This window comes from Miniopterus natalensis, chromosome 4 (assembly GCF_054644295.1).
Source record: "Miniopterus natalensis isolate mMinNat1 chromosome 4, mMinNat1.hap1, whole genome shotgun sequence".
NCBI classification, from domain to species: domain Eukaryota; kingdom Metazoa; phylum Chordata; class Mammalia; order Chiroptera; family Miniopteridae; genus Miniopterus; species Miniopterus natalensis.
In genome coordinates, this window is record NC_142084.1 from 57785447 (window position 1) to 57811957 (window position 26511).

The 26511-nt window shown below is 46.0% G+C and overlaps 1 protein-coding gene across 3 annotated transcripts in view; it reads right to left on the reverse strand.

The window, feature by feature from the left end:
- Positions 1-7742: 7742 nt before the first annotated feature.
- GATA4 (GATA binding protein 4) overlaps positions 7743-26511 on the reverse strand; it is a 45748-nt gene continuing 26979 nt past the window's right edge. The window contains exons 2-6 of one of the 3 annotated variants that reach the window (XM_087815970.1): positions 16846-17012; positions 15238-15363; positions 11183-11270; positions 9153-9301; positions 7743-8191 (exon numbers count right to left, since the gene is read on the reverse strand). In XM_087815970.1, coding sequence (XP_087672096.1) covers positions 8009-8191; positions 9153-9301; positions 11183-11270; positions 15238-15363; positions 16846-17012 — 713 coding nt within the window. In that variant the 3' untranslated portion in view covers positions 7743-8008. Of the gene's footprint in view, positions 8192-9152; positions 9302-11182; positions 11271-15237; positions 15364-16845; positions 17016-26511 lie in introns of those variants that run through there. The other 2 variants (XM_087815969.1, XM_087815971.1) reach the window with 2 other exon arrangements.

Below are 26511 nucleotides of genomic sequence, written 5' to 3' on the forward strand. Positions count from 1 at the left end.
TAATATGTTTCATTGTTGTTAGTTCTCCATTAGTTCTCCAAATGCACAGGAAAGCAGGCACCATGGGCCCTAGCTGAGAGGGCCCTGGGGAGGTCTTGGTCCAGTCCGTCTTTAGGTGGTATCCTGCTAATTGAGAGGGAGAAGTATAGGTGGCCTTCTACTGAAGGGACTTCCGCAGGAAGTGAGGAAAGTCTGGGCAGGCTTGGGGTACTGAGGGTCCTCAACACAGAGGAGAGGAGCCCTGGAAACAGACTGGATGAAGTATGTGGGCATGGAGTTTCTAGGAGGGATCCCCTCAGAGCCTTCTGGTCTCTTTCTATCTCTGGCCGCTGGCCTCTTCTGGAGACCGACATTCTTACCACAGGGTGGCTCCTGCTGAAGGATCAGGCACACCCAAACAATAGCTTTTGGAGTCCCTAGTACCTCATTCTGTAGACTCTGGCTGAGCTGGGAAGGAAGTCAGAGCCACAATCCTTGCCTCACCTCTTGGAATGAATGCCTTGCACCTAAGAGGTCACTGCCGAGACCAACGGGCTATAGAGTTGAGAAAAGCAATGGCTCACAGCTCGACTCTGTCATTTAAAATAATAGCTGTTGCTTATTGAGCACATATTATGTGCAAGACACCCTTCTAAGCTCTTTACATAGATTGCCTCACTATTAATTGTAGAAGATAAGTAAGTCACAATACCTCGATCTATCCATGTATTAAAGTGGGATATCTATTTCATGTTTTTATGGAAATATTAGAAAGCAGGCCTTCTCAAACATTAATGTGCATATGAGCCAGCTGGGAATCCTGTTTAAATGCAGATTCTGACTCGGATTTGAAGCAGGGCCCAAGATTTTGCCTTTCCAACAAGTTTCCAGGTGCTGCTGCTGCTGCTGGTCCAGGGACCATACTTGGAGCAGCAAGGACTTAGAGCACAGTACTTGGCAGTTGGTAGGCACTCAGTAAATATTCTTTAAGTGAATTGACTAAATGAGATTAGATGCAAAATGTTCATAAACTGTAAAGTGCTGTGCAAGTGTATGGAATCATCACTCTAAGACAATAAGGCTGGGAAATCTGTCTGGAAAAGGGCAAACTCCTAGAAAAGTAACTATAGAATAGCACCTTAGAACACTATTCCTGCATCAGACTATCTGGGTGCAAATCCCATCACTCAGCAGGCAGAGCTTGGGCAAGTAATTTAATCTTTTGTACCTCAATTTCTTAATCTATAATATGCAGTGAAATGCCTACCTCACTGGGCTACTATGGGATTTATTGAGATGATACATCAATCTCTTAGCACAGGGCCTGGCAAAGAGTAATAGCTCTATACGTTTTATTTATTATTATTATTTGCCTCCTGGATTTGGGGCGGCCCCAAAGCCCACAGGAGCCTGGTTCTCAGTATTATAGGGGTCAGCACCCAGCTTTATAAGGGCCATGGGACCAATTCCTCTTTCTTCTTTTGTGCCCCTGATATCTCCAATATGTTTAAAGTTATAATGCACATAAAAATCAATTATAATACAGCCACCTCCAAGACAGCAAGAAAGGAAGTGAAGAAGAAAAGCAGTAGGATCTGGTGAGGAATCAAATTGCCAAGGAAAGAGTTTGGGGATTCTGAACCACATCAGGAGGGTTCATATGTCTATAGAGGCACTTGGGGAGTACAAGGGCTGTGAGTAAGGCTCCTGGGTCTATTCCAGTTGGCCCTCTTTCAGCCATGTGACTATGGACAGTAAGCCCTATTCTCCAATGGTTCTAGGTTCTCCTTTCATTGTGTCTAAATTGGGAAAATTGGAGAATTTGGAACCAAGGATCCTCCCCAACTTCTAGAAAGATATTGAAAGACTTTGTCTTGGAGTGGGACCTACACCCAGGCTGTGTGGGATTTCCAGTTTTGAGGTGTCCACTCTTTAGGGGAGGTAAGGGTGGGGCGTAAAAGCCCTAATTCTGGAGTCCAATAGGCATGGTTTTTATTCTGATTCTGCACAAACTAGTTCTGTGACCTTCAGTGAATGAATTAAAATCTGTGGGCCAGAATCTCCTTCATGTGTAAAATGTGATTGTAACAATATATAAATGTTTTATGTACATATATAAAGCTATTAGCAGCATCTGATGTGCAGTAGCACTCAATAACCAGTAGGTATTTTTTTTTAGCACAGTTTCTGGACTGATCTCAAATTGCTTGAAAATCAGGCTGATACATTTTGAAGGGCACAAGGGAGAGAAGGAGGATGCAGGTGCCCCCGCGTGGTGAGTGCAGTAACTGCAAGGGCAGGACCTTTATTCCAATCTCAGCCTCCTTAGCGAGGGTAGGTGCTCAGTAAGTGCAGCTCTTCCTCAATGCCAGCTCTGTGGCCTTGGGCAAGTTTCCTCAATGGTGGTGAGACAAGACGGTTTGGATTAGGTAATCTCTGGGACCCCTCATGATCTGTAAATGTGTCAGGCACCCAATCCAGGTATCCTTTTTCCTAGTGGACGGGATTCAGTTTTCTTTCCGTTCTATGCCTTTCCCAGGCTGGTTATTGGAAATCTTAGCAACAGTACTAACTTCCCCAAATCCTTAGCAGCTTGTGCCCTGTAACCCCACTGTACTCTTATAGACCCCAGCCCCATACACTCGTGTAAGGGAGGGGCTACCAGGGATTCCTCAGACCTGTCTTTGTGTGAACAGATAGATTTTAGGCTACAGGACCTTCCAGGAGTCTGGAACAGCTCTAGGGGTCTTGACAGCTGCCCTGGGACTATTCAATTTCTTGACTTCATAGCTAAATGGGAAGATTTGCTCTTATCCCACTTGTCCCATAAACTGCCAGGACACCCTAGATGGAGCTGACCTAGTCAGTTTAACCAACACAGCCTTGCAGCATGGGACTAAACTGGAGGCCGAGAGCAGGGGTCTTAACCTGGGGTATATGGAGAACTTTTCAGAGTTCCAGTGGTGTGCAACATCTCAGGCTGTGTGCACCTTTCTGGGAAAGTGGGCACAGCTTTTGTTATATTTTTAGAGTTGTATGTGACCCCAAAAGTTAAAAAGCCACTACCCCAAATTACAGGAATGACTTACTTCAAGCATTCTCTATGCAGGATCCTGCAGGAAGCCTTGCAAGTGTGTTCCAGTCCCATAACCTGCAGTCCTTGTCAAATTTCAGCACAGCTGGGTAGTGAGGGAAGACACCAAGGTTGTTTGATGGATTTAAGAAAATACACCTGAACTAAAGTATGCTGTCCTATTTGGCGTGGCAGCCATAAAGAACTGAAAATGTTTTCCATCACTTCCGCTTCCTTCGCTGGGATTAGCTTTCAGAGCCTAGAGACCCTTCTTCAATAGCTCTTCACTGGTGGCAAATTTCTATACTTTGAAGGGGCATTCAGAACTAAGACCAGTGACAGAAATTGGTCAAATGATGTAATTATTTGGGGTCCAAAACTAAATGTGGCTAAGAAGCAATAAACCTGGCTCTCTTAGGCTGGTAGGAGCAGGTTCTGGACAGGGAGTCCCAGCTTATTTGCAATGGCTACAATGCTGGAATGCCTAGTTTCCTAGGTGGCTGCTTCAAGACACAGTGCTCATTTGGATGTGTAGCTTCTGAAACATTTTTAAACATTACTTGGGTCACAAGAAAGGTACTGTTTTCCACTTGGAGAGCATCAACCTGGCGTCTCCAGGAGGAGCATTTTGAAATCTTGGGGCCCTAAGGTTTCATTTTTACCAAAAAGAATGTGTAAGACCCAGTGAGACAGGAGCCACTTTCTTCCAACTCAGAGCTGCTGGTCCAAAGTTGGAGATGCCAGATCTAATTCAGTGTGACTCCAACAAGGTAGAATGATAAATCTAAATGCTTTATGTCTCTAATTGCAATTCATTTCATTTGAGCAAGTCCATCTTCAAGAAGAGACTGCACAAGTGACTACAGCCATTGCAAGGAGTCTACTAGTATTGTCTACTAGTATTGAGCTTCTGAATTAACTTCTTGCAATCAGATTTACAGATTAGGAATTCGTAACTGCCCAGTGATTAGTTAAAAACCTCTTATAAACCCAGTTGGGGGGAGAGAGAAATCACAGGCTGATTTCTAGGTGAAACAGGGCCACCACAGCTGTAGGACAGAAGGCAATCGTGGAGAACAGGTGGGGGTGTGTGTGTGTGTTTCCTTACCTCAGGAGGAAAACCTCCCCATATAGGGCTATAGCCCGGCCCAAGGGCACCAGGTGCCCTGATTCCTCTGGTCTTGTTAACCCAGAGCACAGCTGTGTGGTCACCTCTCCACAAAACTGAACCCACAATCTCCCAAGCTTCTGCCAGAAGAGTGAGCTTGCAATGCACAAACCCAAAGAAAACTGGACTTTGAAAAACTAGGTCTGTTTCAATGTCATCTTCACTTGGGTTAGTTCTTGTTACTGAATAGCCTTTTTGCAAATGCACTGCCACATTTACTGGAGGAGAGCTAAAAGTCACACTAGAGCCAGAGTAGTATAGGACAGCAGCACTCCCAGGAGGGGGCCAGTCAGAAACGCAAACAAATGTCTAGGGGCAAGGACACCTGGAGGTTCTACTTTCCAGGCTAAACCTTGAAGCTTTAAGGCTGGTCCTTGGTCATGTGATGGCATTTTTGTGTTCTAGCTTCAAGCAGGGCAAGGATGCAATCTGAAGAGTAGAGTCTGATGTCAGAAAATGATTAAAAACAATAAAAACCAACCACCTCTACCCCAAAAGCAGCTTTCCAAATGGCTTTCTCATGCACTCAGTATGCTAGTCAGTATGTCAAGTTCTAGGGACTCAGGGCTGGGGGTGGAATCATGCAAGTAACTCGCCCCCCCCCCCCCACACACACACACACTCAGCTCCATTTAGGGAATGTTCAGTCAATATAAACTTAATTTTCACTGCTGTCAACCCAAGCCAAACATAATCACAGCTAAATCTGCTACTAGTCACCCCCTAAAGGCAATAAAAAATCAAATATGAAGGAGTAATTCTCTCCAATTGTCAAGATGACTTGACCTGTGCTTCAAAAGGTTTTGTCATAGCAAGAGGAGAGACTAAGGGAATGTGAGGGATTTCCATGCTCACTGGCTGCTTCATTCACCATATTAGGCCAGTCATTTATTCTAGCGATGCCATGATTGCTAGCCCTCCCCACCCCCTACATCCTTCCCCCAGCCACTTCCCAACTATCTGGGAACTGCATCCTTTAGAATATCAAAATCGACCTCCTCTGAGGATACATTTGACCTGGGAAAGCAATCAAGTCTGGAGAGCAAGGAGTCTGAAACGAGCTGGATTAGACCATCTGGGCGAAGCACAGTCATGACTATATAAGGTCTTCTGATATTGTATATAATTTTGTCCTCGGAGCCATTCCTAAAGGGAAGTGGCAGTGTTTTCAGCAAGGACTTCATCATCAGGGGACATGTGCCTCCCAAGGCCAACATAAATCCTGGGAGGTTTTATTTTTGGTCTTGAAGCTCTTTTGTTCCTCTTAGTTGTTGCTAGAGTTCTCCCTCTGGATGGTCCCTACATTCGATAGGTCTGGCTGGTCCTCGGCAAATTTAAAAGCTTTTCTGATTTGACACAGAAGAATAGTTGTTATAGTTCTATTTCATTTTCCTGACCTCAAAAATAACAGGGGTGCTGTGAAAAGTCAATTGCCACCAGTTGCCCAATGGGTTTGCCATAAGCCAAGAAAGGCAGGAAGCCACCATAGATAGTTCTGAGCAGGGGTGGATGTTCTGATCTGGGTCTCTTTCCACAGGTTCTGAGTCAGAGGGTGGCCTTAGGACCATTGCCCCCAACCCTCACCCCACTTCTAAGATGAAGCAATCTAGCAGGATTGCTGGAACCTAAGAAGGTGAAGACAAATGGATAAAGGAGACATTTCTCTCTTCTCCCACTGGTGTGGAGCATCACTTGCCCCTCACGGGGCCTGTTTGAATCAAACCATAAAGGAGAAGTAGAATATGGAAGAACACCTCAGGGTGACCTTCTGGCACACACCTTAACTCAGGTGGATTGGAGAGATCACTGCCCCTAAGCTTTGCCTCATGCTCCAGCCCTGCTGTCCCTGAGGGGAGCTCTAAAAATGGCCCCCTTCAGTGGGCATCAACTGTTGGACCAAAGGAACTTCAGTGAATGGTTGATCCAACCCTCTATCAGGAAACCAAAGCCTAGAGATTACCTGTCAAGGTCAAAAACTAGTCAGTGGCAGGGCCAGGGTGAGTGTTCCTTTCAGCAGTCACCATCACATACAGAGGAAGACCTGGCCAGCTGCCGAAAATGAGGGAACGAAGAAAATGATTTTAGATGCAGCCTGTGAGTGGATGGGGGAAGGGGCCTCCGTGGCTCAAGATTGCCTTGCAGAGGGCAGCAGAGAACCTCCCAGGAAAGACGCCTGAGGGAGGAGAAGGGAAAGAGGAGTACAGATAAATTTATTAGTTAAATACTGATTTTACAGCCATTTCACCTTAAGACAATGTTAACAGGTTTGTGGGTTAGGGAAGGTATATGAGGGTGGCCTTCATGAAAGAAAATAATGTAAATGATGATTAAAACATAATCTGGGTTTAGAGATATTCTCTGCTACAGCCTGTAGGATTTGGGGGTGGGGGGCTGGGTGTTTCCGGGTAGGACGTGGTAAGGCCACAGTCTGCGACAGCTCTGCTGTTAAGGATGACACGGGAGGAGGAGTCTGTGCACCCCAGTGTCATGGGCAGAAACAGCAATGTAGAGACGAGAAAAAGGCTCATTCCAGACCAGCCCAGAGAGCCCTCAAGGCCCCGTCGGTGTCTTCTCTTAGCGGTCATCCTCTCTCTTTCCGTGAGTCGTGTTGTGTGTGCTTTGAATTTATGTTGCAAAATCCTTAGCTTTTTGCCTCTTGGACAAGACATTTCTGCTGGAGAAAGGATGCAGGTGCGGGCACTCTACACCCCTTGGCCCAGAGGCACATCTTCGCAGAACAGAAGTAGCTTCAGCAAGATCCGAGCACCAGCAAGTCAGAATCCATGGAAAGCCCTGCCCCCATCTCATGCGGGCCCAGCCCCGGCCAGTGTCCACCATCAGCCTCACGAGAGGGATCTCAGGTCTCAGGTGAGTGTTTGTCAAACTGGCTTTAGCAGCAGAACCTCTTTTGTTCTCATTCAGAACACCCTGTGTGTGATGGGGTGAAGGATTTTGGGGGGCAGGCGTGTGGGGCTGCTGTTCAGCTAAACTATGGAGCTCCTGTTTCACTGAGGGGAGAGCTGAATCAGTGGAAGGGATTTTTATTTTCAGAGGCCTTGGGGTGAAGAGAAGGATCGCAAAGGAATGAGGTCGTGAGCTGGGGAAAGGAACGTGGCGGAGGCGAAGTTGCCAAGTTGCAATTTTGCGGAAGCCATACTGTGTGGTGGGTGAGGCAGCCTCTCCGTCTCCCCACAGAGCACCCAGTAACACGGGTGGGACACCCAGCGTTTCTGGAGTCAAGATTCATTATGGAGGGATGCAGGGGTGTGCTGAGCCTGAAGGGGAGTGTTGGGCAAGGGCAGGAGCTGCCCCGAGGGGCCTGTCACACCCACAGGCACATTGATGCCCTGGATCAGGCTGGAGCAGGGGTCCCAGCATCCTGCCCCTCTACCCGCCCTCAGATCCCGGTACTGGGAACACCACGGAATGACCATAATCCTAGGCCACAGCGATGGAAAGGTAGAGAAGGACATCTCATCTCTTGTCAGGGGTGGAGTGGGGCAGGTAACGAGAAAGAAGTCTCTAACTCCACAAAAGGGACTTGAGGGTGCTCCTACGAAGGGTGGATGCTTCCAGGTCAGAGTCTGGGCTCTTCCCAGCCCCATCTGGAAAAGGCAGCTGATAAAATCCTACACCCACTTCCCCTAACCAAATCATCGACTTCAAGTTTCTTCCCAGTGGTTCTTCTGGAGTCATTCCCGGACAGAGCATGCCGGCCGCTAGAGCCGGAGCCTCACGTCTGCTGTCTCTAAGTCTGTGCAGGAATCTGAGGAGGGAGGGAGGTGACATTATGCAGTGATTATGTCCCCGTGACTGTCAGCCAAGGCCAGGCTGTTCCAAGGGTCCTGCTTGGAGCTGGCCTGCGGTGACTGGCTGACAGAGGACGCGTAGCCTTGTGGGGAGAGCTTCAGGGCCGAGAGGACCGGGTGGATGGAGGGCCCGTGGCCAGACATCGCACTGACCGAGAACGTCTGAAAGCAAAGAGTGCAAGATGAGGTCAATGGAGTCACTCCTGGGGGCTCAGGAGGGGAGGTCTGGACTGAAGAGGGGGAGCCCCATTACGAAGATGTCCCCAGGCTGGTTCCCACCCCTAGCAGAGGGATCAGAGGAGCAGAGCCAAAGGACAAGGGCAGGACAAGGGACCCAGCACACTTCTGTTTTCTCTACCCTATGCTATGGGATTAAGAGGGTCTGTGACTCATCAGCTGCTTCTGAGCAACATGACCCAGTAGAGGCTGTGACTATTCTGGTTTCTCTGAAGGCCCTGATGGTTACATGAGACATTGGCTACAATCTCATCACCATCAGATCTCCACTCAAACAGTAGCTGTCCTTCCCACCCAGAAGGGGCTCCTGGCTCTCCTGGTTCTACAGAACATGCTGCTCTTCACCCCGACAGTAAAAAGCTGGTTAGGACACAGCCTCCCGCAAGTATGGGCGGCGAAGAGGTCAGAGTTAATGGGAGAAGGCAACCAGGAACATCCTGATCCCAAGTGAGGGGAGCCATTGGGGGGGGGGGGCAGGGATGCCATCATATCTAAAAGAAGAGTATGAGGGGACTGCCGGTCCATCTTCTGGGCACACGAGAAAGCTGGGCCTGCAGCTGGCCCTCATGGAAATGATATCCTGCCTGTGCCCTCCTCACCAACCCCAACCCCCCCCACCTTGCCTGCCAGGAGGATCCTCCTCCTCCCCTTTCTCCTATTAAAAATCTACCTGTCCTTCAAGGCCAAGGTCAAACCACCCCTCAGGAGACAAGAGGAGCTGCCAAACATTTGTATCTCACAGTTGTGTGTCCAAATCACTGTGGCTTTGATTGGATGTGTTGAGATAAATCCCTGTGCAGACAGTCCCTAGCCTCGGGCGGGGCCACCTGGTACTGTGGAACCTACTTCCCCACAGGCAGTCCTGTTCGCCTGCCCAGGGCCGCACCTGGGACATGGAGCTGCTGTGGCCGTAGTGGGACCCCAGCCCGGGCTCTGTCTTGATGGGGCGCATCTCTTCACTGCTGCTGGTGGTTGCGGTGCTGGAGTTGCTGGAAACGCTGCTAGTGGGAGGAAGGCTCTCACTACCCGAAGGACCTGGAATAAGGCAGAGTCAGGACACTCAGACCAGGGGCAGGGACAACTGGGATGGCAGTCCTTTGAGACAGCCGGGGTAGGGCCATGGTAATGGCTTATTTCCATTTGCTGGGGAGAGAAGCGGGGATCCTTCATCGGTGGAGGGCAACAGTTCCCAAAATGAGATTTTCAAGGGAACTTTTTTGAAATGACAGGCTCATCACCCCTTATCCCGAACCCCTTGAGGCCACAGTTGTTTCAGGATTCAGAACTTTTTTGATTTAGAAAAGGCATAGCCTGGCCAGCATGGCTTAGTGGTTGAGCATTGACCTATGGTCCAAGAGATCGCAGTTTGATTCCTGATCAGGACACATGCCTGGGTTGTGGACTCGATCCCCAATAAGGGGCATGCAGGAGGCAGTCGATCAATGACTCTCTCATCATTGATGTTTCTATCTCTCTCTCCCTCTCCCTCTCCCTTCCTCTCTCTGAAATCAATAAAGACTTTTTTTTTTTTTTTAAGGGGTATATATTATACATTGTAGAACACCTCCAGGGAGGTCTAGGACAACACCCATATAGAAATACATTAATAGTTCTACAGCAAAACATGAATATTCACAAGTGGGGCAAATAAAAGACTATAAATAGCCTGTGTCTGTTCAGATTAGGTTTTGCTGCCAAATCTAGCTCCCCAGAATTTGAATTTCCAATAGGGAATTGTACACCTGAAGCAAATGCCTGCTCAACCTGTTACAGAGACATGTAAGGAAATGGAGTTACCAGGGTGGGGTGGGGGTTATTTTTAAACAGTGGGGAAACAGGAGGAAGGAAGGGGGCCACTAGGGTAAGACACTGAAAGGTCTAAGAAGACAGGACTGCCAGAGGGTAAGCCACTGCTGAATCTGGAAAAGGATAGCTGTGGTCGTGTTCTTGGTAGTGGAAAGGGGAGATTATCTGGCTCTGCAAGATGAACTTTCCATCAGGTCAGCTGAGCAGTGAACTCTTTCATTTGGTAGCTGTACTGAGGAGATAACGCTTGTGGATGGAACGTCAGTAGTCCTCCATCCTAATCTATAAATTGATACAGCAGGGTGGTATAATTTCTTTTTTAATCCTCACCCAAGGACATGCCTTTTTATTAATTTTAGAGAGAGAGGGAGAGAAATATCGATGTAAGAGAGAAACATCCATCAGTTGCCTCCTACATGCACCCCAACTGAGAACCCATAATCTAGGTCTATGCCCTGACTAGAATTGAACCACAACTCCAACCGAGTCACCCAGCCAGGGCAGGGCTGGTATCTCAAACAGCATTTGGACCCTGAAGTGTAAAAGCTTGGGTTTTCATTCTGGATCTACCTACCCACCCACAGCTGTATGGTTCTGGTTAAGTCCCTGCCCTCTCTGAGCTTCAGCTTGCTTGCTTGTAAAATGTGGATAATAAGTGAGGTCTCATGGGGGGTCAGTGAGAGACCATTTGTGAAGAAACTTTCTAAAGTACAAAGTACTACATGATGTTAATTATACACTAGCTTATAGATCAGTCTGTTGTGAACATGACTAATGGGGCCCTGTCCTAGATCCCGAAGATGGAGGGACTGCGTAGTGTTCCTTTCTCTTTCAGGCCCTCGACCAGTCCAGCTGGCCCACTCTAGCCCTTGTGACTGGCAATGATCAGGCCACAGCTTGACTACAGCCTGCTTCAAAAACTCCAAATATGTCCCATGGTCATGCTACTTTTATACTGGGTTACTCATTTTGTCCTGAAAAACTGGGGACGAACAAGGCTAACTTTACACCTTGACTACTTGGGTTGGCTCTCCTAACTAAGAACACATTCTCACACATTCCAAGGGCTACAGACTTACTTATATAGTTACACACAGCTCTTTTCCTCACCTGCTGGCGTCTTAGATTTGTTAAGGTTCTTGGGCTTCCGTTTTCTGGTTTGAATCCCCTCTTTCCTCATCGCAAGAGGCCTGGGAACCTAGGGGATTACAAGTCAATAGATATGGTTTTCCATTTGTACATGATCAGCTACAGCATTTCAACACACACATACACACACAATGGGAAGACAACCTCTGTGCAATTCCTCTATAAACCTTGGAGCTGAGACTAAATTCCTGCCAAGAAAGAAATCAGTTCTATTTTTTTAAAACATATTGAGCACCTTTATTACATACCGGGTATTATACTAGACCCTGAAGAAACAGAGACTGGAGGACACAGATCCTTCCCTCCAGAGGTTCATGTTTAGTGGGAATGACAGAAAACTAGAAAATAACCAGACTCATAGGTGACGGAGGAGAACTCCGTCCTGGGTTGGGGAGGAGGGGAAGTGGCACGTGAGCCTATCAAGGGAGGCTTCGCTGAGGAGGTGACATCTGAGTTGAAAGAGGTTGTAGAGTAGATGGGCAGGTGTTTCAGGCAGCAGGCACAGTGTGTGCCACACCTTTCACTCATCAGCCACATCAGAACACTGTGAGAGTGAAGAGGCGGTGCTCTTCTTAATAATCATGCCAAGAAGACAGGCACAAGGCGGGACAGTCCCAGTGAGTGAAGATGTAGATGCTCTACTTAGAGCAGCTCTTCACTGCATTGAATCTGACTGGATGGAGCCAATGGTGGTGTTTCCATGGGAGCAACAAAAGATTATGCTGGAGAGACTGACCTGCGGCCAGATGCTCAGATAAACTGTCCAAGGACAATACTTTTATCCCATCTGACTTCTCATAAACAAGCAGTGACCGTCAGGTGTCACTCACAGAGGCCTATAAACAAGCGTCTGGGGAGCAAGCCTGCATCCTTGTAGTCTTTTAAAACAGTGCGCCTTCCCCACATCTGGTTTCTTTTAGGCCTGGTCAATGACAGCTTTTAGCCCCTGGTCTATGCTTGTCTCCCATATGGGACTAATGAAGACCACACCTGCAAATACTGAAAGAAAAGCAATCACCACTTCAGAGACGTGAACACGGAACAGTTAAGAGATGTGCACCGGCGTCCATGAACTTGAACTTGCCTGCCAGTCACTGGGAGTCACAGCGTTCCCACTTTGGGGGAACCTGTACTCAGGCCCTCGTACAGCCTGTCCTGACTTCAGAAGAATCTTGCCCTCTTCTTTACCCCCACCCACCTCAGTACTTGTTTTTAAATTGTGGTAAATACACATAACATAAAATTTACCCTCTTAACCATTTTTAAGTGCACAGTTCAGTAGTGTTAAGTACAGTCACAATGCTGTGTCGCCATCACCACCATCCATCTCCAGAACACTTCTCATTTGCAAAACTGAAACTCTGTACTCATTAAATAACTCCCTATTTCCCCTTCCCCCTGCCCCAGCAGCCACCATTCTACTTTCTGTCTCAGAATTTGACCACCCTCAGTACCCTGTGTAAGTGGAATCATACAGTTTGTCCTTTTGTGCCTACCTTGTTTCACTCAGCACAATGACTTCAAGGTTGCCCCATGTTGTAGCGTGTGTCAGAATTTCCTTCCTTTTAAAAGCTGAGCAATATTCGATTGATTCTACACACCACATTTTGCTTACCCACCCCTCATCAATGGACATACGGAGTGCTTCCCCCTTTGGGCTGTTGTGAATGATGCGGCTATGAATTTGAGTGTATAGATATCTGTTCAAGACCCTGCTTTCAATTCTTTTTGAATATATACTCAGAAGTGGGACTGCTGGGCCATATGGTAAGTCTACTTTTAAGTTTTTCAGGACACAATCTTTTTAATACCCTCATAATATTTCTCTATGTCTTTTGTTGTTGTTGTTGTTTACCACTCCCCTATTGAAGAACAATAGTTTCTTTAACCATTTTCCTCCTGGACGCTTTTTCTCCATTTTTACTATTACAGTGACTCAACAAACATCCTTGTATACACTTCTTGAAGAAACAAGTGTATTTTCTTATAAATGTTCTACACTATATTTAACCATTTTTTTGCTCATAACATGAAAACATGCATGAGATTAAGTTAATAACATCCACTCCCAGCCCACTACCATCAGTCCTGTCCCCATGAGGCAACTGGAGTAATAGCCTGTGTTCCTCACATTTTTAAAAATTCTCAAACATGTGCACATGTACATATCTATACATATATGTACCTGTGTACTCATCCATCCTTCCATCTGTGTGTTTCTAATGTACCCTCACCTCCACAGTACAGGGTCATACTATGTATATATTACTCTGCAATGTGTTTTCCCATTACTCCAAGTAAAGATACATTCTTTTTTAATTTCTGTGCAACTGTCTACATTATAGGATGCGACATAATTTATTCAACCATTCCTTGATGAGGCTTGAAGATTGTTTCTAGTTTCTGCCAGTACAAACACTGCAGCAATAAATAGTTCAAACATCATTATGTACTGATTCTTTTATTGTTTTATAAGCTAGTTTCTCAAAAGTAGAGCTGCTACATCAAAAGGTATGTGTTTTTACACTTAGGAAATACTGCTAGTTTAATTTCCTGGAAGAATATCTGTAATAATTCACATACAAATCAACAATATACAGTATGCAAGTATCTGTTTCCCCAAATCCATACCACAGCTACATGTTATCACGCATTTTAATTTTTGCCAAACACATAGGCAAGACTGGGAACCTCAAGGTTGTCTTATTTTACATTTCCCTGATTTTTAGTGAGGTCCAGCCCCTCTGCACATGTTCAGTGGCTATCTGAGCTTCTGTGAGTTGTTTATTTCTTTTAGGAAATGAGGGAAGATTGATTGTCATTTTCTTATTATTCTATGGGATCTCTTTTTTGTTTGTTTTGCTTGTGTTGTCTTAGTTTATCCTATATTTGAACAAGTAAGACATGCACCATCTAAAAGGCACAAAGGGGGCACACAGTGAAAAAAGTGTCCCTCCAACTCTCCTGTTGCTTTTCCTACGGGCAACCCACCTACATGCTACCAGTTTCTTATGTATACTTCCAGGTGTTCTATGTGTATATAAGCAACTACATATAAATTACACTCTTCCTCTTTTTTCATAAAAACGGTGCCATACTGTGCACAATATTCTACACTGACTTTTTACAGCACTGTATAATGGAGATTGTTGCAAATCAGAACATAAAGAACTTTACAATCAAATATACCTGACTTTTATCTTATGGCTTAAGAGTTGAAAATTTGCCTAAGAAGTTCTCCTCTCACCAACAAGGTTATATAAATACTATCCCCAACATTTTCTTCTAGTATTTTTATTGTCTCTATTTAAAGATGTTCTACATTTCATATCCTTAATTCTCCCAAGTTTATTTTTGGTTTTGGTAGAAGGTGGAGGTCAAGCTTTGCTTTTGTTTTCCAGATTTTATCAATACAATTATTCTTAAGCTATCTTTTATCCGTTTAATACTTCTGAGTCTCCTCATCTATAAAATAGGAATTAGACTTATATAATGTTAAAGATGAAGTCACCAGCAATGTTTCTGCTACAGTATGAAAGTCTGTGTCACCCCAAAATTCATGTTAGAAACCCCAAGGTGATGGTATTAGGAGGTGAGGCATTTGGGAGGTGATTAGGTCGTGAGGGTGGAGCCCTCATGAATAGGATTAGCGCCCCAAAAACAGACTCCAGAGAGCTCCTTCATGCCCTGTGCCATGTGAACATACAAGGAAAAGTCTGTAACCTGGAAGAGGGCTCTCACTCGCTATGCTGGTGGCCCTGATTTCCAACTTCCAGCCTCCAGACTGTGAGCAATAAATTTCTATTTAGAAGTCACCTGGTCTGTGGTATTGTTGGAGCAGCCTGAATGGACTAATACAGTCTGTACGTCCCTTCCATATCTAAGTATCTTTGCTAAGAAGGAAAAAATAAATTATAGTCAAAGGGAGAAAGACAAGTGAGAACTGAGTGATGGGCATGAAAGATCATGGGTGCTGGTCAAGGTGGTCGTCCTGCATGGTGGGTGGGACTACTTACGCCATGGAGCTTCATGTACAGGCCGCAGGCGTTGCACACGGGCTCGCCCTCTGCGTTGCGGCGCCACAGCGTGGTGGTGGTGGTCTGGCAGTTGGCGCAGGAGAGGCCCACTCGGCGGGACGCAGACTGCAACACAGGAGACAAACCCTTCAAGTCCAAGTAAAAGGCAGGCGCTGCTGCTTCTCCCTCACGGGGAGTGCTGCAGGGCTGGGAGGGCGCACAGGCCATAACAATCCTGGTTAGTGAGCAGCTCAGACCAGCCGTAGCGCCAGGGTCTCCCTTGCCCTGAGCCACTCCTGGGGCGGGGGAAATGTCTGATGTGGGGAAAGAGTGAATCCTAGTCCTAACTGTGGCTTTAGCAGGGTAATGAGCCATTCCACATCAGGTGGAAATCCCAGTGGGTACTGGGCACTGGAAGCAGAACAGCTTCTCCCAAACTTAGAATTAATGTGGTTTTCAGGTGCCAGGCACAGTGGCGGGTGAGGATCTATTGTATCCAAGCATCATCAGAGACTGGATGGGTTGTGGGACCTCAAGAAAGGGAAACCTCAAGGTTTATCGCCTCTCTTCTTCCCTCCCTAATGTACATGAGAGCCAGTATCTATTGGTCAAAATCAAACTGTCGTAAGAAAAGACCACAGAACCAAGAACCAAAAAAGCTCAGTTCCCAACTCTTCCTCAGCCACAGGGCCCAGTACACACTGTTTAACCTCCCTGGGCTTTGGGTTGATCAACTGGAAATAGGGTACGTAGCAATGTATAAAGCAGAGTCGACCTTCCTCATGGAGCTGACGGGAACACAGGGGACGTACAGGGCTTCCTGGACTGGGGGCCCGGAAGTCTGGACTCACTCACAGGTGGCTGCAGGCAAGCCATTAGCTTTTCTGAGCCTCCCTTTTCACTGCTGCATAATTAAAGGCATGAATTAGATGTTCCCGTGAAGATCAATAAACAGAAACCTCGTTTAAATTGAAGTTGGGAGGGCCTGTAAGGGGAGCTCTCCTGGGGTACCACTCATCATCAGTTTACCCCAAACAGGAAGAGACATATTTTCCATCTCCAACAGGAAGATGTTTTTCTATGCTGCTGCAGCAGGTAGAAAGAGGGTCTTCTCCTCCCCCCACAAAACTGTTACAACTCAGCCAATGAAAAGCCACTACACTTCCAGCTCCCAATTTCCTCCAATGGACTCTGAGTTTACAACAGCCCCTCTGAACGCCCCCTTTCCTCTCTAAAAGAATGTTCTTCTCCTTTGTCATCTGGACTTTACATGGTTCGCCATTGGACCACATGTTCTGAATTATGTATCTTTGTTGTTCCAGAAAAAACTCATTATGCTGGAGAAATATCTGGCTATTTGTTCAAGGTCCACAGTCTGGAACAACCTGGTAGCTCAAGCTAGTTAGAAAGGTGTGAGAAATTACTATGTAGCCACCACCCATCCAAACCCTCAAACCATATCTTCAAAAAGATGACTTAAAATTCAAAATTCAAAAAACCAGGAAATTTCCCACCAAGGTAGGAGCCTTGAAGCCAGGTGCTGAGAGGAGAGAAACGTGTCCCCCACTCTAAGGCTGTTGGACTTTTGTGGTCTGGGCACTTGCTTACCAGCCGGCGCTGGGGCTTGATGAGGGGCCGGTTGATCCCGTTCATCTTGTGGTAAAGGCCACAGGCGTTGCATAGATAGTGCCCTGTCCCATCCCGCCTCCAGAGTGGAGTGGACATGGCCCCACAGTTGACACATTCTCTGCCTTCCGAGAAGTCATCAAACATATCTACTGGGTGGGAAATAACACAGAGGATTAATTCTTTCTTTATTCCCATTAACCTCATGACAGAAAATCGAGAGAACAAAGAAATAATGCCCTTTCCTTGCAAGGAGTGAAGGATGTATCTCCTTGGGGCCTCACTCTGACCTCAACCCCTGGGGGATCTATCTGCTCAGAGGACTGTCATAGGAAGTGGGCATTTTTACTCTCAGACATCCCAGACAGCAGAGCTCTCCTTAGTCAGGAGAAAGGAAGAGAGTCTGGCAGCAACCACCAGCAGCCTGATTTTAGTTCCTCATCTCTCCTTCAGAGCTTGTAACCCTGACAGTCTCACCTAACACTCAGTTCCACTCTGACCTTCTGTCTCTTTTTTTCCCTTTCAAAATTGAGACTCCTTTTCCCTCTGAATAAAAATAATAAATATTTACTTCAGGAAAATTAGAAAACACTAAAATGTGTAAAAAAAACATAAATCATTTGTAATCCTGTAACTTGAAGATCAACGATGTTATTAGCATTTTGTTCTATTATATCCTTTGAAATACTGTATTTATATTGACCTGTATTTTTGCCTGGTTGAGGTCGAGCTGTATAATTTTGAGCCTGCTTTTGCACTTAATACCAAAGCCTTTTCCCACATTAAAAGTCTTCGTAAGCTCATTTTAAGTGCAGTATAAGATCCCATCATGTAAGTGCCATCCTTTAACTATTGTCATTGATTTTTATTTAATTGTTACCCAGTTTGATTTTTGTTTTGTAAACATTGCTCATTTTGTACACAAATATTAGCATTTCTGGTTATTTCTTAGGATACTCCCCTAGAAGTAGAATTAATGAACCAAAAGGGACTACATTTTTTGAAAATTTTTGAAATGTTCAAATTTTCCCTGCAAAAAAAGTCTGAAATTCATTTTTCTCATTTCAATATACCCGTATAATATTCTGTATCACAACTTGACATATTTTCTTGCTTATTGGTACATAAAATAAAGGTACATATTATAGCAATGCTGAGAGTTGATCACACTTCCACAGGAAAGTTGCCTTCATTTGTCACTCATTCACCTTCTCTCCCCCCACCCCGATTACCTTTACCTTCCACTCAATAGAACTTTACAATTGCTAAATTCCACTCATGTCCATTTCCATTGCCGTGGTGAAATCAGCTGGGCCACTTTTGTTTTCCCTTACAATCTACATAAAGCCTGGCTCAGAACTTGCCAGAAGTCTCTCTGACTCCATGTACACTGCTTCTTATTTTGAAAAATGTTTATTATCTTTTCCAAATTTCCTGTCCCCAAATATAGCTACCCTGGTGTCTAGATTGTTCTTGTCCTACTACCAGAGGCAAGAGTGGATTCTTCTCTAGTAAATGACGGGGGGCGGGGAGAATGTTTGGAGGGGAGGGTTTTTAAACACACTCACTCTCCATCAGGGCCCAGCCTTGGGGTTTAAGGTTGCACATTCTGCTATTTCTGTGACCCCGATACCTGCTCTAAGGGAACAGTGGGCTGAAGAAGGGGATGGCCCTCCCCTCAACTCTGGGTATACAAACAGTCATTTGCACCTGCAAACAAGTAGCTGTATGTCCACACCGAGTCAACAATGTGCAGGTGTGAGGGGCTGTTTGCTCAGGCCAGGGAGCTGAGCACACACTGGTCACAAGAGAGGCTATTTTTATACCTGGGTCACACTGAGAACTCTCCAGCAAGGTCACCTGCCTGCACGGCCACACATGAAAAGGAGACTCCAGCGTACAGCTTGCTTCCCCAAGCCTGGGGGAGGTGCGGAGCGAGCAACAGCCTGCAGGGCACCCTCAACACCGTCGCGGCCACCTCCACCTTCACTCCGAGGCGGCCGTGTACCGCTCTTGTCCAGGCTGGTTAGCCCTGCTCCCTCAGTCTGGGACTTCTCTGAGGGAAACGGAAAAGCCAGGAGAGTTCGCAAAAGGACCTTAGACCAAGGAGTAGCCTTTACAACGTCATCATTTTGTTGGGTGTTTTCAATAAACACTAGATGGCACCAGAGCCTCAAAACTGAGCCAAGACATTGTGTCCTGATATAAAATCAGGCTTGGGAAGGGAGGACCTTTTTAGATCATCTCAACAGTTCCAACCTAGGGCAACCCTCTTATTCTATTTTTTTATTATGAAAAATTTAAACACATTCAACAGTGGGCAGAATATATAAATGAACTCTTATTTAATCGTCATTCAGCTTCCAACAATTTGTGCCCGCTCCTGTCTCATATACCTCCACCCACTTGCCCATTCTATACAACTGAGAAAACCCCACACGTTCTATCATTTCATTCACAAATATTTCCGTATGTAGTTCTCACAGGTGAAGATCATCATCTTCTTCTAAAGATAAGCAATCTGGCTTCTTTCCTATGTTCCGGTTTATCTAAAGAAGGTTCCAGAGACAAAAATCTCATAATCCGTTTCTCTTCTTTCCTCTTCACACTTACTGTTTTATATGTGGGGAAGGAATCTCACTGAAGGAGCCACCCTAGCAATCGAACCCTAGGTTTCTCTGCTGGTTGCTGGCCTTATGCTGCTCTGAGAAGCCAACACCAAGGTTTGCCTTAGAAACTCCTTCACGCTTGCCTCACAGAATGGGTTACACAGTCAACCAAGTATTTTACCAGCCAGGGAAAAGCATTGGAGGTCAGCAAATATGTATTTGTCACCAACAAATATTTACTGTGCATCTGCTATTTAAGCACTCTGACAGATGTCACAGGAGTTAAGAGGGAAGGCTTACTCTCAGAATGCTTAATGACCTGCTTGGGCAAATTGAGCCAGAATATGAACAAAGAATAACAGTGTTATTCGACTCATCCTCAGAACATACCTTAACCAAGTCTGGGATTTGGGGGGCAGGAACTTCTTATTTGGGTAGAAAGTGCAGAAGTCCTACTCAGATTGAAAGGTCAGGTGTCACAACAGCAGCCAAATGAAATTAACTGAATTGGGAGGTCAAGGCCATGCTCCCTAAGGGTGCCCCATTACACATACCATGTCTTCCCCACAACCCCCTACACGTTCAAATCTGTACAAGTTTCCATATTTCCTACCAGAAAATTGCCATCCAACCTACTCAGTAACTTTAAATGGTTATTATAAAGATGATGTAACAATAGAGGGAAATGCTTACCCAACAGGTTAAATTAAAAATGCAGCACATGAAATGCCATGTAAGCAACTTTTGTTAGCTAGTTAGGTTGTATGGACTTTTATATATATATATTTTAAAAAACATATCTTTATTGATTTCAGAGAGATAGACACATCAATGATGAGAGAGTCATTGATCAAGCCCACAACCAGAGCATGTGCCCTGACCGGGAATCAAACCCCTATTTCCTGGATCCTAGGTCGACGCTCAACCTCTGAGCCACGCCCAGCTGGGCATGGACTTTTCTTTTTTTAAAAAATTCTGTAATTTCATAATTGTTTATTTTAAAAATCTGATAAAAAAAATAAAAATGAAACAAAAAAATTTTGATCAGATCACCTCAAGCAAATTCCAGTCCACTATGTAGGAAGGGACTATTTTATTCTCTTACATTTGACACATATTTCCCCTCTTTTGGACTGAAGAAAGGAGAGAAAGAAGTTCAAACTCTGCTGCTTAGTACCCAATCTGGGGAAAATGGGAGGTGTCAGGCTGTGAGCCCCAAACCAGCACTAAGGTCTGGAGATGTGTACGTTGGTAACAACCACCTCTTATTCCTTCATTAGGAATGCATAGGGTGGAACTTCCTGAGGGCAGTAGGCAGCAGCCTGAAGCCCATTTCTAAACCCGATTTCTAAGGCAGAAGAGCACAGCTATGGCCTTGATTTACAAAAGCCCTGCCCATCTGGTGCTGGGCACCATGGGAATTGGCCTAGCCACTTAGAAGGCAGTGGGAAGCCAGCTCTAGGAAGTGGGTCAGCATCACCCACGTCCAGAGGAAAGACTTGTAATAATAGTTGTGAAGTACTTTGCAAATAAGAGGAAAAACTCAAAACAATGGCTGTAAAGTGCTTTGCAAACACCAAATGAGATAACAATGATGGATTATTGTTCGGGTTGGAGGGATTGGGAGGGAGTAGGGAAGACCAGGGACTAACTTTGGCGTGCTGGGTTATGGGAGGAGGGACTAGACAAAGGAGCTAGGAGATCTGGGGGTCTGACCTTTTCTCAAACCACTGGGCCATGCTCAGAATTATAAGTATCTATCGCTCTCAGACTTGGGCTAAATTCGAGACTGCAAGCAGGGGATGAACTGGCAGCAAGGTTGACAATGTATATGGGAGAGGTCTCACAGCTGCTGCTCATGGGAAATATTAATGATTAGCAACCAAAAGCACAAAATGAATTGAGACCTTACCCCAAGAGTGGGGCTCTAACTCCTCACTTCCATCTATGCCCCACTAGAACAAATTTTCTTTTCTCAAAGAGGGAAACAAACTCAGCCTGACTTCTTAGGCCTCCAATTTAGAATGGGTCTTCCAGGGAATTAAGGCAGATGACTCCCACCCAAGTGCCTGAAAGAAAAATGTGGGCCTGCAGGTTGAAGGATCCCACCCCTGACTTCCTCACAGAGGACTGACGCAATCAAGGCAAGGACTTCGACCTCTCCCCTGACCTGCTCCATCCATCTTGGGGAACCACCCACAGGCAGGGGTAAGCTAGTGAGGGCTGGGAGAAGGAAAGGCCAAGAAGGGAGAGAACTCAGAGGCCAGGGTCATGGTTGGCAACACCCACTGGGCGCTGCCCAAAGGCTGGATTTGTCTCCTGACTACTGGCTGAGACACTGCCGTGAGTGCCAGCCCGCTGGGTCAGTGCCTCAGAGCCTGGGTCTGCTCTGCTGCAGAGGCACCCCTCAAGCCTCTCCTCATTTGAGGGGCTTCCTCTTGCTAGGAAAAACTGGAGCCCATAGTGGAGTGGCACCTCCTCTCCTTCACCTTCAGATGCTGAGGGTATCTGGTCTTAGGCCATCTACTGTTTCGGGGAGGGGGAGGCACTGAAGCCCAAACATTGGCTGTGTGTCTGCTCTGCTTGCCCCTGTGAAAATGCTGGACATAAATATGTATTAGACAAAACTGGGGTAAAATCCCTGCCCAGAGTTGTTTTGGTATAGCTGGGGATATATACCTCAAAACAAATAATTATATTCAATGTGATAAATTGCAACGGCGCCTGGGCTGTATCACTAGCCCCCACCCCAGCTGTCCCGGATCACTGTGCAATCTATTTGGGGAGGCAAGACATACAAACACAATGGAAATTACCCATGCCCAGGGCAGATAGCTATTCAATGCTACAAAATAGAGGCCAGAGAGGATCCAAGGCCTGGGCAATGGGAGGGAGGGACCTGCCCAGAGACCTCCCCAGGAGTCAAAGGGTCTTCAGGAACAAAGTCTCTAGCCCCACCCATATGTCCCTTGCTGAACCCCAGCCCAGAGTCCCATCCAAAGTTCACCAGAGATTGTGCATGGACTTCCTGACAGGCCCAGATCTGTCCCCGGGGCTGGCGCCTGGGTCTGGGGCACGAGGAGCAAACAAATCCTGAGGTTTTTCTGGCAGCTCCGGAGCCTTTGGTCTTCTGGGCTTTGTCAGGCCTGGCCTGTGACAGGAGGCTGCCGAGGGGAGGGCAGACACAGCTCAAGCAGCGTCCAGGCTGGCGGGGATCAGAGCGCCTATTTTGGAAGCTCCAGCAGCGGCTGAACAGAAGTGGTTCTTGCCAGGCTGGGCCGGGGTTGCCCGGTGGAGTTTGGGGCCTCTGCGTCTAAGCACTAAAGAACAAAATGCTGGCGGCTCGTAGAGATTATCCAGTGCAATTCCAACAGTTTCAGGAGATGCAGGAGATTTTTAGAATTTTACAAACAAGGACACTGAGAATAGTCAATATGAAATATTTAGCACAAGACGTTTTTTAATGGCCAATGGATAACATGACAGATCTTAAACTTTTCTCCAGGTGAATGTTGTAACTGTACTGGAAATAAATTTTCACACCTCTCTCCCTCCCTCCGCCTCTCTCTCTCTCTCTCACACACTCACACACACACACACACACACACACACACACACACACACACACACAAAGAAGCAAGGACATTCTGAAAGGAAGGGGAAAAGCACCAAAAACGAGGGAAGGAGGGAGTAGGAGGGAAAGAAAAAAGAGGTTGAAGAACAAATGACAGATTGGAGGAAAATATTTATAGCATGTTGCCAAGAGTTAAGAACTCCTAACATGCTAAGAGAAATTAAGAGGAGAAAGATGAGAGAAGACTCCACTTGGCCAGCAGGGCCCTGTCATTGAAAGAGCTATGGAAAGAGTCAAGCAGCTGTCCCTCCTTTCTGTGGACCAACTGCTCCTCCCTTGAAGCTCTACGAGCTCCCAAATACCTACCTCCATTCATACTGGGTTTGTGTTCACAGCAGGGGCAGAGTGAGAGGTTGGCCCAGGAGGAGAGGCAACAGAGGAGGGTTAACATGGTTCAGAAAAGTTAAGTCTTGCTCAACAAGTAGCAGAGCTGGGATTTGAACCCAGACTGATTTGGGCCCAGAGTCCCACCGGCTCCTGCCTGTAAATAGATGACTTGACCATGCTGTTAGGGACCCAGTGCCTTCCCCAGCAGCAGACAGTGCCAACATGATCAGTTCAAAAATCAGTACATAGACGATAGCTTAGGGTCATGATATGACATGTCAGTGGCAGCAAGAGCTCTAAGACGTCCAGGACCTAGGATGCCGTTCTCCCAGCTCACCTGATTACAGGGGAGTCTGAAGGAATATCCGTTTCCATGCTCTTCCACACACCAGACTGAGAAATGCTTCCTAGCCCTCTCCTTTGCGAAGGCTAGATTTTGAGACCCTCAAGAATAACCACAGGCAGGGGTATAACTACAGCATAAAGATTTCCCCGTGAAATGCAGGGTCACTCACTAGCTCCGGGAGAAGTTTCCTGGCACTTTACAATTCAAAGTTGATCCTCATTGATGATTACGTCCTGGGCCTTCTGGGTTGTGCAAGGTCAAGCCCATCAATGAGATGGACCGCTGCATTGCAATGGAAAGTTCTATGGTGTTAGGTACTGAGCATAGGACCTCATTGGCAAGATCTGGAAATTAAACACACACAGACTCACAGGAGAGGGTCACCAGGACCCCTTCCCACCTGTGATCCATGGGCTGGGACACCGTTTTTAAACAGGCAAATGAACAAAGGAAGGAAGGGACTACTCGATGACTGTGTTGTGTTGTAATTTCTATTTTTTAAACTTTGCCCTACTCATCGATATTTTATCTTCTCAATGTTTTCACAAGCACTGTTTTGCCTAGCTGTCTCCTTGTCCTCTCTGGGCTTCCTTCCCTGCCTCCCATCCGCCACCATTCAGTGAATAAACCATTTGGGCCCTTCCCTGCAGGACCTTGGGAAGAGCTCGACAGGCTGCTGTGTCCAAAAGGCACCTGTCCTGCAGCCCCCACCCTCCCCAACATGGCACCACCAAGCTCTCCTCTTTTCTGACGCCCCTTGGTGCTAAGAAGGATGCCACATAACTCACCATCCAGAATGAGACACTTTTGAGGAAAAGGGGCCTAGTGCTAATTATGCTGGGACAACAGGCTTAAAATCAGGATGTGTGGCCCCTCTCAGCAGAACTCCGGGTGTGAGGCCTACATCCCTCACATGCTAACTCTCTGTATGTCTCGCTACACACTTGGTTTCTCCCCAACGTCAGCACCTGACTTAGAAGTGGGCTGTCACCACCTCCCAGACAAGGTGCATGCAGAATGCAAGGAAAGAGGTGCATAAAATTACTCTAAATGCTGGTGCCTTGTTGGCCATTGACATCTCATAACCCCCTGGGTTCAGCCTCAACCGAAAATGCCTGCCACTTCCTGGACTCCGGTTACTGAGTCGAAACTGCGCCCTCCCTTCACTGGACCCTGCCTTGCTCAGCGACTACAACCATCCCCTATCCCCTAATCACTGCTCTCCCTGTGCTGGCCTGTCAGCTAAGGCTCTAAGGCTCCCGGAGGGCAGGAGGCACACAGTCTTAAAAACTGGAAGTAATGTTTGGGTGATTTGGTGAACATTCAGTGGAAGAAACCAAGGTCCAGAGAAGATGAATGACTCACCTAAGCTTCTAGGACAGTGGTTTTCAACCTTTTCCATCTCATGGTGCACATAAACTAATTACTAAAATTCTGGGGCACACCAAAAAATGTATCTTTTGCTGATTTGACAAAAAAGAAATAAGTATAATTTTGATTCATTCACATTGGATGCCTACAGTCATGTTGGCTGTTGTCATTTTTTTACTTGACAATCTAAGGAAAGAGGCCAGTGCCCCTGACTCATAGTCAGGTTTGCATTTTTAAAAAAGTCTCTCGGTACACGGGCTGAAAAATTGCTATTCTACAACATTCTGTAACCTGATCCTCACCGTCCCCAGCACCACGCGGCTCTCAGGCTGGATTACTCCATCTACACACCAGAATCTCCATGCACATTGAACAATCAGATTTCAACAAAAGCCAGAGCCCTAACGTGTCAAACGAAGCATCAGTAACGCCAGCAGGATGATGTAAATCCGAGGGCTCTGCTCCTGGCCCACTTGACTGCCTGGCCACCGAGATGCCATGTCCCTGGACACACATAATAATTCTTCTGAGAGAATTATTTATGCAGGGCCAGCAGTTTTCATATATACGTAACGTGTGTACACATAATTATATGTAACAGATGGATGGGTGGATATAGGAAAGTACCCCATGATGCATTAAAAACCAGTCCACTCTTGCTAGTGACAAAACTGCCCTAATTATTCATGGGAATACATAAAAAAGACACACACACACACCCCAAAAAGAGAAAGCCAGAAATGTTTATTTTTAAGATATTTATGGCAAAATACTGGAAACAACCCAACTATCCAATGATAGGAAATGAGAAAATTAAGTTATAATTAAAAAATACGAAAATTTGAGTTGATTTTTTAAATGACAACTATATGGACTATGTTAAGATCTTCTCATCCTGTAACATGGTTTAAATTCATTAAATTAGCAGTTAATGAAACAGCATTTCTATATCTGGGGAACAGTGCTGGAGGCAGAGGGAACAATACTGCAAAGGCTCTGAGCTTCGGGGAAATGGACAGTTATTAATGGCATCATGCAACATGAAAGAAGCCAATCACAAAGGACCACTGGGTGTCTTTTGTCCAGAAGGGGCAAATCCATGGAGACAGAAAGTTGATTTGTGGTTGCCAGGGGCTGGGGGAGAAGGAACCTGAAGTGATTGCAAATGGGTACAAGGTTCTTCTTGGAGTGGTAAAAGTGTTCTAAAATTGTGAGACGGATGATGTACAACTCTGTGAATATACTAAAGTCCACTAATTGTACACTTTAAATGAGTGAACTTTATAGCATGTAAATTATATATTAACGATGCTGTTACAAAACAACTAACAAAAAAATTAAATTAAAATTTAAAAAGCATC